At 50.1% G+C, this 18,835-nt stretch overlaps 1 protein-coding gene across 11 annotated transcripts in view; it reads left to right on the top strand.

Annotated features, from left to right (window-relative positions):
* The window catches only part of palld (palladin, cytoskeletal associated protein), a 39,443-nt gene that overhangs the window by 8,249 nt on the left and 12,359 nt on the right, over positions 1-18,835 (top strand). For 6 of the 11 annotated variants that reach the window (XM_078108800.1, XM_078108799.1, XM_078108796.1 and 3 more), the window contains exons 3-10: positions 7,928-8,103; positions 8,193-8,259; positions 9,320-9,503; positions 11,119-11,260; positions 11,464-11,487; positions 11,912-12,031; positions 12,613-13,030; positions 14,051-14,086. In XM_078108800.1, the coding sequence (XP_077964926.1) occupies positions 7,928-8,103; positions 8,193-8,259; positions 9,320-9,503; positions 11,119-11,260; positions 11,464-11,487; positions 11,912-12,031; positions 12,613-13,030; positions 14,051-14,086 (1,167 nt within the window). Of the gene's footprint in view, positions 1-2,612; positions 2,755-7,927; positions 8,104-8,192; positions 8,260-9,319; positions 9,504-11,118; positions 11,261-11,463; positions 11,488-11,911; positions 12,032-12,612; positions 13,031-14,050; positions 14,087-18,835 lie in introns of those variants that run through there. The other 5 variants (XM_078108793.1, XM_078108791.1, XM_078108801.1 and 2 more) reach the window with 4 other exon arrangements.

Here is an 18,835-nt window from a genome sequence, read left to right as displayed (position 1 = left end):
CCACAACAATAGCGCCATTAATGATCCATTTTGTGGTTTGATTGTAGCAGCCAGTCGACAAAGTTCAACACAAAAGAAATATTCATTAAAGTCATTAAACCATCGGACAGTGTAAATTATACTTATATCATGTATTAGTCCCCAAAACAACAACAACTGGATTGATTCAAGTTGCTCGCCAAGACGTTATAATTGACCTTCAACAGTCGTTTTCACCGAACAGAGCCTGAACGCATCACAATGCAATTGAACCATACCTTTGTTCTCCTGTCAAATCAAAAGCATATAATGTAGAATGAGCTCACATTTTCTATTACTTAATCATCATGTATTTTGGTGCGCGGCCACGCCCCCGTGGTTGTGGTCACGCCCCCGTGGTTGCGCCCCCCCACCCCCCGCAGCAGCAGGCGACTCACAGCGTAACCGCACGTTTGGCACAGATCCGCTCAGCGGGGGTTCAGCTCTTGTTGAGTGTAACTTTGTTCCCGGTAGGAAACGTACCTTTACTTCCAGCTGGAATCACTCAGCGGCGGGAGGAGAAAAACCAGAAATTAGTCAATCGATGAAAAACTGTAAACGCGCTTGTTTGGTGTTTGGTAGAAACTTACTGACCGGTGAGGATGTTTGAGGAAAAATACAAATGTATTATTTAAAAGCTACATTGGGACAGTTCCACAGCTGATTTATTTCAAATAGTTCACTAAACGCAGAAGTAACCTCACTGTTGATCCCACTTCCTGACTCATTTATTTAATAATTCTTGGCTCTCTTGTTGCTCTTGTTGGTTCCTCATGCTGGATGTATTTGATGGGGGGGGGTGTTGAGTTTGAGACATATTGGGACCCCCTTTCCAGCTTTGCTGTGATGTCAACTAACCCCGTAGAGACCTTTTTTAAACAACGTAACAGTGTGTGTGTGTGTGTGTGTGTGTGTGTGTCCCTTGGAGGGAGAGCTGACTTTATCCTCGTTGAGTCATATTTTGGAACGCTGCCCCCGTCTGCACACTGCTGATTTATTTGGATTTTAGTTGACTCTCCCTCTCGTGTCTCCGGGAGGAGAGGCGGACGAGTCAATCATTCAGTAATTAATGGGAACATCCCGGCGCTGTGACGCCTTCCCTCTCATCACTCGGGCCACTTAGGGGAAGTGCGCCGTGTCTCGTGCTGCTGTCGCTGCAAACTGGAGAATTTGAATAAAGCAGCTGCGTGATTACAGCGTGTGCGCCGCTGGGGCGGGACGTCGTCATGTGTGTGTGTGTGTGTTTTTCTCCTCATCGTGTTGCTACGTCCCTTTAGCCCCTGCAGAGAGCGAAGCACACGCCCTCTCATCGGCATCGGACACCCGGCCTCAAACCTCTAGTGCTGGATTCCTATTCGCTGACCAAGGGCAATGTCATGATGGCATTTTAATAGTTACAGTACCCTTGAGGACTTCTAAAAGTAGCAAAAGTTTGAATTTTTGACCTTTTAGGAAAGACAAAACTGTCGGGGACTGTCACTGAAACGCACACCTTCAAAACAAAAAGACTTTAATAGTCAAAATACCAAAAAGCAAAAAGGCCACAGGAACCGGAGCAAACAGGCAGGCAGGAACTAGAAACATTCGACAATGACGCAACAAGTGACAAGAGACACACACGGCTTAAATACACTAGGGAGGTGCAGGTGATTGGACACAGGTGGGAACGATCAGACAATCACAGGGGACGACAGGACAAGGCAGGAAGTGAAGTTACCCAGGGAGACAAGAAGCAGAAAACTACAAAATAAAACCACACCGTGACAAAAACGGCCACAGAAACAAAATTAATTTCATATTTGATTATTTCCCAAATGTTCTTTTATTTACTAAGTTAGTTCAACAAATATTAACTTCTAACTATTTATTTCTTTAATGCCTACTTAGTATTTTGGATCAGTATGCAGGCCGGTTTTGATTTGAGTGAGTGTGTGTGTGCGTGTGCGTGTGCGTGTGCGTGCGTGTACAAAGCGTGACCAGTGACAGTAGCCACAGACATTCGTCTCGTACATGCCAGGTGCTCCCGACTCAAGGTGTCTATTTGGATCCCGGGTTGTTTGTGCTCCGGCCGGCGGGGCAGCTTGGTCCACCAGGGATCTGCTAAGGGGGGGTCGGCCTATTTGGGGCTGCTTGGTGGAGCGCTGTCATGTTTCATAGTCATAAGTCGTCCTGCAGCCCCCGATCAGAGGCCCCGGAGGCCTCCATGGAAACGGGGGGTGGGAGGGGCGGCGGTTTGGCCGGTCCGCTGCAGGGCCTTTGATGGTCAGCCGACTGCGGCCTGGACTCAAATAAAAGCAGAAGAAGCGAGTGAGTTTTGTTCTTTGGGAGAGACGAGATTCCAGCTGGAAAAAAGAAAAAAAATCCCAGACTTTGTTAACAAATGTTTAGTTTGTGTGTCGAGGGATGTTTACCTGAGTTTATCCTCGCTGTTACTATGGCGACCCCCCCGGATCATAGGAACGAACTCACTGTGGGCTTTGTTCCTCTTTTAATTGCGTCTTAAATGCAGTTTTTTTCTTGCCCCCTCTGTCACATTTGGGACTTGGCAGTCCGTGGGACGCCCCCCCCCACACACCCACTCCCCCCCCCCCCCCGTGTGACTCAGCGAGCCCGGCCCGGTGTGAGGGCGTCAGCCGCTCAGTGTGAGCTGCTCTGTCAGGAGGAGAAGCTCCGTGTGAAGCTCTAGGTCATCGGGGGCCTTTTGGTTTAACCGACTGGGAGCAGCTGACCGCTCAGGTAACCGTCTCATCCGACTCACCTGGGAATGTGGGAGGAGCTTAACGTGGTGGAGCTGGAGTGAGTCGTGTGGTTTAATTAACGTGTACATTTATAATTTATGTCTTTCATTTTTTTTTTTTTATCTCTGCTCTCAAAACAACATCTGATGGGGCCGAAGAATGAATGAATGAGTTGTTATTTACTGGGGATATTTGTGTGTGTGTGTGTGTGTGTGTACATTTCTATGAGTTGCATGATGTGTGTCTTTGTTGCTCAGCTGCTGCACGTGTCAATATTTCCGCTTTTGTCTCTCACACACACACACACACACACACACACACACACACACAGTTTTTCAATTCAAACTGAAATATACAGTATATATATATTTATCATTTTGACACTGAGGTCGATGCATCATGAATAAACCCCTCCCCCTTTTTGGTTGAAATATCTTTGGAGAAAAGCTATCGACAGCTGTCCGCTGTCCAGAGCATTCCAGCGAACTCCGACCCCTGACCCTGTGCCCCCATTGAGGGAGCGCCGTCATCATCCGTACCGAACAGGATTCATCATCCTCCTCTGGCGTCAAGTGGAATGTTTATTGGAAAGTAGGAGAACGTTGAGCACAGAGATCCAGAGATGCAGATATTCATCGTTCTCTATTGTGGCTTCATGCAGGCGTCGAACATCCAGTGTCATTTACTATTATGGAGTCAAACACCTCGAACCGTGTTTCACTCAACTGATTTATGCTAAATGTTAAACCTTTAACTACAGGACGGTACTTTTTGCTGCAGCTGTCGTCAATGTAGAAGTAGACTGAAGCAACGGTTTGACTTATTATGGATTAATAATGTTAAGACGGTTGTGGATTCACTCTGTACTCGCTCCGTATAATCCAAAGGAACGGAAAGTTAAAACACCAACAGCAGGCCGGGAATTCAGCTGAAAGTGGAGCGCCGCGTCGGAACATCGCCGCTGCGTTGTTGTCTCAGCGCCTGTGGTTTACGTCGGGCGAGTTTACAGCGACACTAAACAGACGCCGGTCCGTGCGCGCTTTGATTACTCACTGGATTTCATCCAAAGCGGCAGAAACGGATGGACGATGGATGACAGGAGTCTATTATTGTTCATCACATCAACAGTTTGCAGATTGGCGCCGACCCCCGTCGCCGCAATCCGGCCACGTTTTTGCATGTTGCACTTTTAAAAGAGAAATCCTGTGTTTGAGTCGGCCACATTTAGTCGCACGCAAAGTTGTTCCTGGTTTTAATGAAGGGGAACGTCTCGTCGGGCAGGTAAATCACGCCGCTGCACACCTGCAGGGCAGGTAAAGGAGGCCAGTGGCACCGCGGAACATGTCCGTAATGAGGCCAGCTGTGGTGGGAATAAATATACGGCTCAATTCATACCCGATGCCTTTTCCGTCTGGCGTTGGCGTGGATCGGGAGGTCGCTGCGTTTCAGCTGACCTCTGCCGCAGTTTGTAATTAGGGATAAAGACAGGCCGTGATGCCGCCCTCCTTGTCCAGCTGCACTCTGGTTGACTTCTGTGGTGAAACTAACTGAGCTCAGGAGGCATCCGGTCCACCCGCCTTCACATCTCATATCGATTGCTGATTGGCTCGTGGGGGCGTCGTGGACTTTGTGCGATTGAACCGTGCATTCGCTCTGCGCTTTGGCCTCCGCTCGTTTGGGTTTTGCGGTGAAACTCGAAGCCGGGCTTCATAAAAGTTTCCATCAACAGCAGCAAATAACAACAGGGTCTGGCGAGGGGAGCGCGGCCCCCCTCGGCACGCACCGCGGAGGCCCGTGGCAACGCGCTGCCGGTCTGGCGAGTCCCGTGGAAACGCTCTTCTTCTTCTTCTTCTTGAAAACTGAGCTCATCCTTCCACTATTATCCATCTGGCATCGATTGTCTCGATTGCTGGTCGGACGGTCGGCATGTTGAGTCCCCGGAGCCCGTTTGGCACGCGTGTTCCCAGTGGCTGCGTTTGGTATCGGCATTGCGTTGAGAGGAAACGGGCCACCGGCTGCCAAGAAACGCGTGTGTGTGCTGCTCCTCTAACCCGCCAACGAGGCTGTGGATGGTCGGGTTCCTCTACGCCGGCTGGACGGAAGGCTTTTATGGGATCAAACTGACCCCCTGCCCCCCCCCCCCCCCCCCCCCCCCCCCCGCCCAGTGGGCCCATCACGCCGTTCGGCCCGACCTGCTCTGCCAAAGTGTTTTTGAAGCACACGGTGCGGCGACGTCAGACCCTCAGATCTCAGATATCATAATACAGGCAGGTGAAACCCAGCGTTCTGATTGGCTGAGAGGCGTCACGGCGGGTGCATTATTCAGCGATAATGTACAGTAATAATATTGATAATGGACAGTTGCTGTTGACACATTGACCCGAGCGTTGTGCGACCGTTAGCCGACATTTCAGCTTGTAGCTCGGTGGCGATCGCCGAAAATAAAACCAGAAATCCCACAAATGGTCGGTCATTCAGGTGGACGTCATGACCGATGTGAATGAACGAGATGCTGCGAGATGTTGCAAGGAGACCCGATGCTGTTTACATGCACGGGGGGACTATTTTCTCACTGAAATGAGATACACAACTATTTTGAGCTGCAGCTATTTACTTACTATTTATAATTTAGCTGGTAACCGTATTATAAAAGCAATGAGCTACTTGAGGCAGTACAGAGTTTAAGGGTTGCCTAGCAACACCCTGTTACATTATTGTAACGTTGTCGCTTGTTTAAGCGGTTTGCGACAGGTCGACGGCGTTCCTCGTTCTTGTGTTGTGGACAAAACAAAAATGGGGGTTGTGAGAACGGAGGAAGTTATTCTGGTACAAAAATGCTCTACGTGACTCAACAAAGCCCCCCCCCCCCCCCAGAGAGAACACGCTGCTGTTCATGTCACATTCCACAGAGAAGAGGGGGGATTTATCAAACATTACCGTCTGTCTCTAAATGACTCCTCGGTAATTATACGTAATGTAGATTAATGAGGGGTTTCATCCTTCGGGCCTCCGAACGTACCGTCTCCATTCCTCAAGAAGGAGAAGCACGGGACGGAAGATGCTGCTCGTCAATGGTGACACATTTGCGCTTCCAGTGTAACTTAACTTAAATAACTAACATATTTGTACTTTGAGCAGCAGGAGCTCCCTAAGCTTATTTTGAAAGCTACAGATTATAGAAAAGACGCTCTGCGTGTGACTCAAACAGGGGGAGAGAAACAGATCGATAAAGCTTGTGTTCACACTCACAGACACACAAAACACACACTTCACCGTCACTTTCCGACATCGACCCGTCACAAAAACAACGGGCGTCTGCCGAGCGATGTCGTGTGGCACCGCCCCCCCCCCCCCCTTTGTCCGCGTGTCGGGTGTCTCATGAGTCCACGGCGAGACGTTGTGATTCGCGCGGCGACTACCAAAGAAAAAGCAGCGAGAGTTTCCGCCCGCACAGAAAAAAGAAACCCCCGACTTCCCCCCCCCCCGGGCGAGTCGCCAGCCGCCGCGGGGCCGCCACCCAAAGGACCCCGTCGCTTCCGGCCTCTCTCTCTCTCTCAGCCGGACGGATAGATTTCAGAACGGTCCGATCGAACAACACGTTTTCCTTCTCACTCTCGGAGACGGCAGCTGTTTCAGAGCCGAGGAGACATGAGTCACATAACAAAGTGGCTGTTCGGCCGCTCGCTGTCTGGATCGGGGGGGGGGAAGCGTGGCAGATGACTCTTGGCCTCCGTTTGCCTCGAGGACGACGTCTCTCGTTTGACACCAATCCCAATCGGGTAATCCTGTGCTTTCCAATCCCCCCCCTCCAAGTGTGACGATGGTTGCTGCTGTAGAAGGTGGTGATGGTGCAGCAGGACGTTGATGCGAGGAGATGAATTCCCGCCCCCCCCCTGTCAGTGCGGCGGTCATACATGTACTCTACTGTCATAAGGTGCTCAGAGGAGGTACAGCAGGTATAAAATGTTTTAAACCTTCAGCTAAGATAATCCTCAAACTTCGTAGCTACCCGTAGCTTAGCATTGTCGTTGAGCCAACGTTAGCAAGGTATGTTAGCGTCCAAGCTTCATTAGCGCAGAAATAATAGTGTTGTTAGTTCATCTTCTTTGGAGGTTCCCTTTGACACTTTTCATTAAACCTTCTGTCTGCTTCTATCTGAATTAAAATATCGTCTTGGGGTCAAAATGTGTTTGCTTTTAGTTTGAAGTCGGGGCAGAAGATCGGCGCCGCGGCTGAATCCTCCACCAACGACGCGCTGTCCTGGATCGCGAGTGACGACACCGGTTTGGATTTAAGACAGCGTAAAAACATCAGCGTTCTTTTTACGACGCGATGTGTCATAACGATGACAAACCACGAATCAGCACCGTGTGTCGGTCATGTGACCCCTCCCCTCCCCCCCCCCCCCCTCTTTGTTAGATTCTGTGTTTGATGTCTTCTGCTTTAATCACAACCCTGTGACGAGAGATGAGACAGATGAAGACCCTCTCATCAAAGTAACCCCCCCCCCCACACACACACACACACACACACACACACACACACACACACACACACAGACGTATCCCAGGCCCGGGCGCCTGCCCAGACACACACCTCCGATCGGAAGGGAAAAGGGTGTCTGCTTCCCGGAACAGCGGAACAGCGTCTCGCCACTGCCGGGGTGTGTGTGTGTGTGTGTGTGTGTGTGTGTGTGTGTGTATGTGTGTGTGGTTGTTGATGTTAGTTAGATTGGCAGGCCTCCATCGGGTTGGCAAAGGTGTATTTAAGTCCAAGTGCTTGTCAAGAAGAGTAATGGCCCTCGCTTGCTACGGTGTTTTTATTTCAGTAATAATTCCTCCTGCTCCGTGACGAAGAAATGAACCCTTTGTGGTATTATTATTTTTTCTTTTGGCACAAAGCACAGTTTATACATTCTGAGTCACAAGGCCGCGGTGAAATGTCACGGCTCATATTTAAGAGCTTTATCTGGTAGGAATGGATTGGAAACAAAGAAGAACCAAAGGTCAAAATGAAGCTGGGACTTTACTGCGTTTGCATGACTTTACCGACTTTACCGTCTGCACCGTAGCGTTGCACCGACACGGCGCTAAGGTGTTAGCATGTAGCACCAGACTGAACCCCCGTCGCGGCCCCTTGACCCCGGCTGTGATTTCACCTCGTCCCACCAGGTGGTTCTGCGAAGGCCGCGAGCTGCACAACTCCCCCGACGTACAGATCTGGAGGGACGGCGACCTGCACACGCTCGTGATCTCCGAGGCGTTCGAGGACGACACGGGACGCTACACCTGCGTGGCCTCCAACAGCATCGGAGCGGACAACACCTCCGCTGAGGTTTACGTCGAAGGTCAGCCCTCCTCACGGCGTCACCCGTAATCAGGAGATGCGTCGCCCTGCTGTCCCGTTTCAGTTTCCTTTTATTTTGACCCTTCGCAGGAGCCTCGTCGTCGGACTCCGAGGGAGAAGGAGCTGTGTCGAAGTGCGCATCGGGAGCCATGCATCAGTACGTGATAAGACACGTGGTCACCGTTCGCCCGCTGTCCCGAGCGCCGCGTGGGTGGACGAGAGCAGATTGGTTATATTTGCGTCGTGTTTTCATATTTTCCTCTGCCAATGTTACATATTTACACAGCTGACAGCGATATTTAGCAGTACAACAATACAGTAGTGTTGACGTCTCACGACGCTGGAACGGAGAAAGAGGGATCTCCTCTGGATGAGTCGGCCCCCCGTAAAACGCCACGTCAGTGCCAGAACGTCCTGCGGCTTTTGAAAAGTGGTTCCCACATTTACTTTGGCGAAGAGGATGATTAAAGAATCGCTCATGGGAGTCGCCGAATCGAGTGTGGCGACCGTCTCCCGTCGACCCCGACCAACCCTGAGCAGGTTAACTGAGCCCCGCGGCGGTTTGTCGGCCCCCGCTGCCTTCAACCCGGGCCCCTTTAACGAGCCGTAAACCCTGAGCCGCTACACAGGCCGCAAGCTAAATGATGAGGGAGGCAGAAGGTTAACGCGGTGCAACGCGGCGCTGTCCCCTGTACTTATCTCCAAACGTCTCCTCGTATGGAGTGGAGGGGTTTTTTTTGGTTGAGATTTTGTTCAGATCCAGATGAGGATGCAGAAACGTTAAGTGTCGCCTTGAAAAGTTCCATGCAGGAGTCAAAGTAAAGCAAAGTATTGCTTTAGCAGCTACTTTAGCACTAGTTGCTTTGCAGAGACGTGGAGGAGTGACGTCCACCTGTGGACAAAGGTCACTCGTCCAGCCACGTTCGAGATGCATCTTTTACATTTTGTTTATTCCACTTCCATTCGGTGGAATGTGCTCTCCATCCGCTCTGAGAGCATCTCCAATAAAGTACACGACACGACTATCTGTTGTATAAATCTGGACTCCTTCCTGATCTCCTTTCCGTTTACACGCCGAAGCCAACATCCCTGATATCATCTTAATGGCCGGGGATCATTTTCTCTGATTCAAGCATCCTATTCTGACCAGAAACATTTCGGCCGGAGAAAATGCCGCGTTCCCTCTGGCGTGATGATTCAGGCTTCCTTCATTTCAGAGTTCAGAAAAAGACGACGTCGATGTCACTGACGATACGTTCAGCGTCACCCAGAACCTCGGAGGGCCTCCCTCACCGCTCCGCCCTGGTCCAGTGCCTCGCTCAGCCCGTACGGCCAGAACATCTCGTCCCAGTGTCGTCACTGTGTGGCGCCGAGGCGTCTGGACCGCCTGTCTTCTCCAAGGTAAGTCCGCCTACGCAGTGATGCGGTCCCAGTATCAAACAAACACGCGTGTGTGGGACGGGTAAATTGATATGATGCTGCAAAAGGTTCTGCTTATTCTTCTAACTCTGGCTGATAATCCAAAGGTCCATTTGGTCTGTTTAAACCAACTCTGGTGTGGTTCTGAACACAGTAAACCCGCCCTGAAACGGGACAAGACCACCACTCCAACGACGTACGAGCAAAGATGGACACTGCAGCTGCAGGTCAACATGAACGGGGACGACTTGCTTCCCATCGAAGCCGAAGAGGAGAGACAGAATATTCAAGATCAACCGGAGAAGCACAGTAGATCAGTGACGCGTCAAAGCGACGAAGAAACGCCCCTCAGCAGGGGTCAACAGGACGTCACTCGGGGTCACTGGACTCGAGTTTGACGATTTTTGTTGGCGGCATCTTGACATTTTGCATTCTAGGAACATAAATAACCATATTTGGAATGTGGAGTTTCACAGAGACGCCATGTACGTCTCTGTTAAGAGACCTGTCAATCACACTGAGCCCCGCCCCCCTAAAGCACCCCCTGCTTTATGGTCTGTTTGACACAATTTACTAAATGGACATCATGCTGTGTTAAAGAAGACTATAAACTCTTGTTTCCTGAGGGAATAAATCTTGATAGATAGACTTGATAGGAGGAGATTCGTACCGACAAACGTTTCTGCAGTCGGGTTCGGATGTCGGGGGATAACACTGATTCCCAGTTGGTGTTTCAGTTCATCCAAAGCGCTTCTGACGGGGGTGAGGTCGCGGCTCTGTGCAGGCCACTTCCATTCCTGCACACACCAGGGTCGGAAAAACACGCACACGCACACACATGCACTGGCTCGCTCTCAATGCCTTCCCCTTAATAACAGTGTGCAGCGCTGTGGCTTTCAGCAGTGGGGGTCAGATAAAACCCGGGGCTCAACAACGCCACACACCCCCCCCCCCGTTTGCAGCGCTTCTAACGGCACTGCCAGGACCCACGTGGGCTCCGGCCTCCTCCAGGCCCCTAAATCAGGTTCCCCTTCATTTGCACAAGACGTTTGTTTTTCCTTTCTGAAGCCGTAACCGCCTCAGTGAGAGGACGAGTGAGGAGTCAGACGCACATCCGCAGTGTCAGACCCGTGATGGACATCCCGCCTCGGGGTCGTCCCGCCCTGCGCCCGATGCTAAATGAGGCACACGGGGAAGAGGCTCGGGGCCTCTCAGGGGGCCGACGGCGAGTGCCTCTGGCTCTGGAGCGTCCAACCAGCAGAAGCTGGAGCGCGCCGCCGACGGACGTCTGTCTCTCGATCGAACGGACACAGAAAGTAACAGAGCATCTCGGGGCAAAGTCGTCTTCCACTGGAAACAGGTGGGACGCCAGACGCCTTCATCAGGGTCCAGATGAGGACCGTGAAGGGGTTTAAATTAGCGGTTTCTGAGCAACATGTGAACGGACCGTAACACGACGACGAGGTGCCGACTTGGGCTTCTGCTTGAGAATAAAACACGAGGTCCACATGTCTGATGAGCTCATTTCCTCCTCATTTCCTTCACTTGCTTCTTTTTCTCCTAAACCGCCCCCCCTGACCCTCCCCCCTCCATGCAGCTGCTACAGGACGCCCAGGCCTCCGAGGGCCAGGTGGTGGTTCTGGAGTGCCGGGTCCGAGGAGGCCCTCCTCTGCAGGTCCGATGGTACCGTCAGGGCGAGGAGATCCTGGACTCCCCCGATTTCCGGATTCTCCAGAAAAGTGAGACCACTAATAGTCATATAGTTTAAATGTTCCTTTTGATTTAAACCAGATTATCTGACTTTCCCAAAAACACTTGATGAACATCAGTGACGCCGCCCACAGTGAATCGAATACATTGTTAAACTGAATCGAGACACAGACGAGTTTCTGTCACATGAGTGAAACCCCTTTTCATGTCCTCTTGTCTCCTCTTCCCTCAGAGCCTCGATCTGCTGCCGAGTCAGGTACCTCCACCCTCGCCCCTCTCCATCGCCATCCGCCGCTGCCTTTCGCTTGGCTGTGACTAATGTGTCAATTTGACTCACAATCCACACCTCAGTCTGACGGACTGCGTCCGCACGACAACACAAACGCAACATCGCACACAAACAATGACACGGGCGCTCGTTCGCGTCAGACGCCTTTCCCTTCAGGCGTTATACTTTCAGACTGTGAGTCACTCAGACGTCCCCGAACATCTGTGCCGCTGTTCTTCGCAGTCACGTCCACGTTGGCACACACACACACACACACGTACACACACACACACACTCTGACTCACCAGTCTACGGCCTCTCCATCGCCTCTCAACCGATCGAGTGTCAACATGTGTCGCGATAAGTGAGCGGTTGTGTTTGTGCGTTCTTGTTGTTGTTGTTGTTCTCTCAGAGGAGATCTGCACCCTGGTGATAGCCGAGGCCTTTCCGGAGGACGGGGGTCCGTTCTGCTGCACGGCGTCCAACGCGCACGGCTCCGCTAACAGCGCGGCGCGACTCACCGTCGCTGCAGGTGCGTCCGGCGAAGAGGGGCGGGGCTTGAAGGCGTCCCATGAGAGAAACCCGTCGGTCAGACGAAGCCCCAGATACAGAAATCAGAGTTGGGACACGACGTTAAAAAATAGGCCAATATGGGGCAGTTATGTTCTATGAACAGTAGCATTGATAGCAGCTAAAATTCGATCCCCACCCTTTTTAAGTGTATTTTGTTTAAAATGCATCCATGTGAAGAAGGAAAATGAATCCTGACTCACAGTGGTCTTCTTCTGTGGTGTTTATCACCGAGTGGTCAGTGAGTGAGACGGGATGAACGGCGTCAGCTGATGAGCTGCTCTTTGTGAGGACAGCTGGACGTAAATATTTCTGTGTGTGTGTGTGTGTGTGTGTGTTATCACAGACTGGACTGTGTATGTGTGTCTGTGTGTATGGAACTCACAGCGCGGATAAAGGAAAAGGCTGAATAAACAGGAATCAGCCTGACTGGACCCTGCTGCTACTTCAGATCAGATCAGCTGTGTGTGTGTGTGTGTGTGTAAAATGTTAACATTTAAAGTACAACATTTTCCCCTTTCCTGTTCCGTTCGTGCCCCCCAGCAGCCGGGGGCTCCTCCAGTAATGGCGTGTCTGGTTCGGGGTGTGAGGATTCGGCAGCCTTCCCCCCTCCACCTCCTTCCCCTCCACCCACAGAGATCAGCCTCCTGGAGCTGCCACCCAAGATGCTGCCTCATCCCGGCGCTTTCCCCCTCCGGGAGGTGGAGTTGTGGCCCGGCGGGTCGACCCTGCCCCCGGCGGAAAGGGGGTCAGGGGTGGAGGAGAAGGAGAAAGGCTCCCTGGCAAACGGCCGACCCCCCAATGCAGCATCGCCACCGCCGCCGAGCCCGCCAAAAGCAACCACGCCGCCGCCACCACCCCCACCGCCACCGCCGCCACCACCAAAGTCGGACTCTGGGCTGGACTCCTCCCCCTCCTTCGGGAACGGTCCCCCGCTGCCGACCAGGCCGAAGCCAAAGCTGTGAGTACCTGGCGTTTGCCCTGGGAGGCCCGTTCGGAGTTTTGCTGGAAATGATTGTGTCTCCGCTTTGTGAAAGAGTTGGGGGGGGTACCGAGGAGACCGAGTGGATCTTCTCGCCGGGTGTCGGTCGGCTCTCTGCCTGTAAACAGACCTGCGAGGCTTCGGCTGGAGGCCCCATTGTTGCTTGCATGCAGAGAGCCCTTGTGTTCGCCTCGTCAGCAGGTAGCGGAGGACAATCCAACGGCTCTGTTTCCTGCGTTTCTTCGCTTGTCTGTCCAGGACGAGCGTCCTGTGCATGGATTTGCTTTTACACAAGAAATAGGAATTGAGAGACAGAAAGCGGACGGTCCACAACCACAATTAAAAAACCTGCTGTGAAAAGGTTGATTGTTGTCCGTGCTGCAGCCGTCCTCCAAAATATACAAAATAAAAAATATTCATGATGAGAATAAAACCTACCGACTGACGACCCCCTGACCTTTTTCCCTAACGGCCCCCCCAGACGATTGTGGTTCAGGTTAAATTATTTAATTGGATCGATTGACACTTAAATTGATATTATATAATATATATAATTCCTATTTATGAGGGTCGAACTAAAAAGTCACATGTAACATTATTCAGTGAAACATCTCTACATATTGGATTGGCACCAAACATTAACATTCATTGTGAATAAATATAAATGACATCACAGATACTATTTTTGGATGGATTGCAGTAAGATTTGGTGCAGACCCTCTGCGGTCCTTAGCCAATGCTTTGGTCTTATAATTAGCCCGCTAACTAAAGAAATATTAGCATGCTAACTTGCCTACGCGGTTTCATTTTGCCCTCTTAATCCCTACTGAGGCAGGGAGATTCTTCTGGAGAAGTTTCGAACTCGGCTTTGGTCACGCTGCAGTGAAGCCTGGTTCTATTCCCACTGCATGCGCACCGGACTCGTCGTGCTCGTGGATGTTACAGATCTGCACGTCTGTGGAGACAAATGTTCGTGACCTGTTGATTCTGTGCTTCCAGAGCTGAGAGTGTAGAGGAGGAAACAGACCGTTACAGGTAACTATTTGGCTGTGAAGGTGATGCTCTGGATGTGACTTGAGTGGCGCTGTAGGAGAAATTTATTTAAAATGAATTCACAAAACGCTGAATCAGAGGCAGCGGCGGGAGAAGCAACCACTTTGTTGACGTGCCATAACGTTGATGGACAAAGTGGAACTATGACCTTTGTGTTGTGTATTTTTAGAAGAAGGCGATACCATGAAATAGACTCACTTTCACTACGTGAAGGCAGTGGGGATCAGTATGTAGGAGATGTTTATTATCTGAGGGAGCAGCTCTCCAAAGGTATCAATGTGTAGACTTTTATACTTATTATTTATTTTAAAAAGTTCCTGGATATCTGCGCAAATCGGCTTATTAGTTTAAGGTTAACCATCACAGTGTAAAACAATCGTTATACTGCAATGTTCAGTAAAATATGTTATCTGTACATTAGTTATAATTCATAATCTTTGCTAATGTTACAATGTGAACAACCAATCATTGTTAGATCAATACGAGGAGAGCTAGTAACGTTAGCAGCACCGCTAACGGTAAATCAATGGAAGACCAGTTCAGTTACGTTATGATGCGTTCAGGCTCTGTGTAAATTCAATGTTAGTGTGAAGTGTTCACGTAATCTCGTAAAATGTAGTGTAATTCAATAAATCCAGTAGTTAGATGTTTTTACATCAATATCAAATATATACATATAATAATAATATATATAATCAAAGGACCAAGAGGATCTCTATCTGCCAATATGGATTAATGATGCAATGATAAGCAGTTAACCGTTGGCACAAAAATGGAATCATGGACCTAAAAGTTGTATTTGCTCGTTTTTTTGTAGGGATCTGATCCGGGATTTGAACAGCGAGTCTTACGATCAGTTATTATTTTATACCATGATTATTCATAAAAAGGGACGTCTGCATTATACGTATTTTAGAGAATGTTGCGTTTGCAAATGTAGAATAAATGGATCCTAATCACAGGGAAAACAAACCGGAGGCCTGCGTGACGGATTGTTTCCACTTCAATAACAGCGACAAGTCGCTGTGAGAGGGATCCGGGTCGGTGGGCGCGTACGCGGGTCTGATGCCCGGCGCTGATGTCAGACGTTGGGATAAGAATCCAAAGGGAAGTTCTCAGGGCGAGAGGCTCCTGTTGGCCAGTTGGCTCCGAACCAAAGCCGCACGGCCTCGGGGAGAGAAAGAGCTTCGCCACGCGGTCGAGAGGGGAGGGATCGCTATTTGGCAGCACCGTCTCGTCTGGTGTCGCTTTGGAATGAAACATTTTTTTTCCTCCGTAAAAAAAACAATCCCAACGCAGAAACGCTCCAAACTGGCCGCTTTAGTTGGCGAGATCGACGGAGGGGTTATTTTCAGACTACAGTAAGCAGGATAAAAGTGACACCATGTGACGTCCGTGTTTCCGTCGCCACCTGAGGATTCAACACAAAACACACGGCGCTCAAGTTACCGACTGCTTTAAGCCAATCCGTTGTTCACGGCGGCCAAGTCGTCTCGGGATGGAAGCCTGTTTTCGAGCGCCAGACACGCTCTCCAAGACGGGCCGGGTCTCTATTAAAAAGATCTGGCAGGATCCAGGACTACAGTTAGCGTTGGGCATCACAAAGGTCACGGTGCCGCAGGTCTCAATCCGCTGCTCTCACAAATGCAACGTGAACGCATCGTAGAACTCAGCCCGCCGATGATCTACTCGTCGAATCGCTCAACAAAGTTTCGGTCGCGGAGACGCTACAGTGGACGCGTAACACCTGGAGCCGGTAAACGCGCGTGCGGTTTGACGGATGAGGTGTCGGCGCCGTTTGGCGTCCAGTGTCAGCCTTCCTGTATTGATAAAGGCGCACGTTTGCCAAGTGCGACATTTCACACGGATCTGCGTTGCCCGCATCCATTTGGGTGTCATGACACGTCCCTGCTAGTACAAGACGGTGCACGTGGTTGTGCGAGTTCACTTCACACGTCCAGGTATTTTCTTCTGAGACGAGGCTTGTGTCGGTAAGTGGCTTTAAAGCTCCGTGTTGTAATTAAATTGTACGTATGATGCAATAAAAAAAAAAAAGAAACCAGCTCGCTGAGACCTCGACACAAAGGAGGAGACTGTAGGTGTGACCCCGGCGATATCGACCGTGATAATAGGGGCAAAGCATTATATTACAGGGTGGGGTGGTGTCTGGGTGGGCGTCTCAAACGCACAAGGAGCAGAGGCAGCAATTATCCTCCAATCATCCCAAAGCTTAATCTCTCTTTCGTAAGACCAGGAATCAACTTTGTCAGTCGAAATTGTTCTGTTGCACGGACTTCATGCCACGGAGGGCTTTTTTAAAAACGTGTCTTAGCAACATTTCTTTGGGTTTGTTTGCGCTTCTGCAACTCCAACATGAAATAATGACCTTAAAACAAACCTTAACTGGTCTAGCCGATGCTACCCATACCCAACGCAATGCACTCACTTAGCTAGCAGTCTTTGATGTTAGCTGAGCCGTTAGCATTGTTTCCCCCACTAGCATGGCAGCTAACGTTAACTGCCATGGGATTTTAGCCATCCACAGAGTTTTAATTAACACCCACAAACACCAACGTTCAGGCTAATAAAGCGAGATTAACAACACTTTGAACGTACTGTTCCTAATTTTCCTTATTTTTTCTCGACCCAACGTTAGTTTTCTGGCTCTCTCCAGGGTTGTGTTTGCTGTTAGCATTGTTACTCCCGCTAGTTTAGCGGCTAACTTGTATAGAATTTCCATCATCCACAGAATCTGGAACAGAATCAGTTTTCTAAAACAAACTCTTGCGTTTAGGCAAATTAAACAAGAATAGAGAGAAAGTGCATGATGGTGTTTTTACTCTCCAATTTCTACTAGTCTTTCTCCCGCCTTCTTTCTGAGCTACAACCAATTACAACAGGTTTCCCTGATTGACAGCTGCGCCAACCAATCAAATAGAAAAGCTGAAACTAAAGACTCACTCCTTATGTGTATGATATTTTTTAAAGCCTCATTTTTCTTAATCTCATAGCTCATTGTGGAATCTGTGGAACGTCTCTCGCGCCCTGCGGCGACGAAGACGAGGAACGGTCTAATCCACTTTAACGTGGCCTCTGTTCCAGGTCTCATGACCGCAGAGATTAAAACTATTTCTGCAGCGGCTCCAAACCTCCGCGCCCCCCCACTGAGGCTGTTGTCAGGGGCAACGGCACACAAACCGAAGACAACAAGCAGCCTTCTGCCAAAACGCCGCGTCCTTCATACTCACCAGACCGCGGTGTTTCCTCCTGGTGTCCGATGCAAAGCGGGGTCAATGTACCGCCGGGCTCGCATCCGGGCCGTGACTCCCGGTGTGCGTTTTTTGTTTACGAGCTGCAAGTCGTGAACCCTCTAACGAAGTATTAACAATCACTTTCTTGTCGAGGTGTTGCTTGTGTGTTTTATTTATTTTTTTATTTTTATGGAGAGCAGGAAACACGCGTGTTGTAAAACCACATACGGTGCTGGACGCACGCTGAGATCTTTGCGTGCGGTTCGTCACCAACAGTTAACTAATGGAGGTTAAACACCGCGAGCGAACAGAGGGGAAGAGAAGGAGCAGCAAACAGAACGTTGTTTGTCATCAGGGAGGAGGGCTGAGATTGTGCAACAAAACGGAGAAAAAGCCGAACGTGGAGTCGGAGCGGAGAGACTCAGGGGGAGCCGATCATTTCCCATCGGCCCCCAGAGAGAGAGAGAGAGTGATGGGCAGTCCTTAAAAGGACATGCGAGCTTCTCGATTGGCCGAGAGGGCCGACCGACCGCCGGATTGGTCGGTTCGGCTACAATGACCCGCGAGGAATGGAGAAGCCTTCCAAATAAGGAAGAGAGTTGTCAGAGCTGACCTTCATAACATGGGGGGGCGATGAAAAGAGACGAGAGACCCGTGTGTGTGTGTGTGTGTGTGTGTGTGTGTGTGTGTGTGTGTGTGTGAGTTGACAGCATGGAAACTAACAGGCCTCAATGATCCCCTCACAGAAAGCACGCTGTGTGTTTCCCAGGAAAGAACACCCTGGTATGTTAAACACAGAGACACGCTACACGTTACACGTTACACACACACACAGGATCACATTGTTTCCGGATGAGGTCAATCAACCTCCGATTAAATGCTGACCCCGGCTGACGCTGGTGTGTGTGTGTGTGTGTGTGTGTGTGACTGAATCCCTCTTTAGGACCACTGCCACTAGTTAGTGGGCATAACGACACACACACACACACACACACACACACTGTCACCGACTCGCCTCCGCTGGTGAACCAGGGCATCGGGGACTGGCACCTCAAGGGGGGGGGGGACCCTGTACAAGGGCCCAGCGACCTCTGACCTCTCCCCAACAACAACACGCACACACAGGAGGCCAATGGGACCATGTGGAAAATCCACGTCACTGGCACCCAGGGTTACACTACATCCAGATGTAAAAACAAACGCCATAAGAATGAAAAAAATGAATTAATAAAGAGGCAGATATTGTCATGAGAATGAAAAAAATCAATATCAATAACATATATCACACCAAACCAGCTGTCAATTTAACAGAGAACATATATAGATGGCAACAAGTCCTGCTGTCGCACTGGAATTATTTAAAAACTAAAAATCTGCTTTGTTCTCTTACATGATCATTTCTGTATTTCTTTCAAATCAGCCTCTAAATTCTCTTCTCCACATGATCGTGACCCAGAAAGCTTTTCTAAAGTCGCTCATG

This window comes from Gasterosteus aculeatus, chromosome 8 (assembly GCF_964276395.1).
Source record: "Gasterosteus aculeatus chromosome 8, fGasAcu3.hap1.1, whole genome shotgun sequence".
NCBI classification, from domain to species: Eukaryota; Metazoa; Chordata; class Actinopteri; order Perciformes; family Gasterosteidae; genus Gasterosteus; species Gasterosteus aculeatus.
This window is presented reverse-complemented; position numbering and strand designations above follow the sequence as displayed.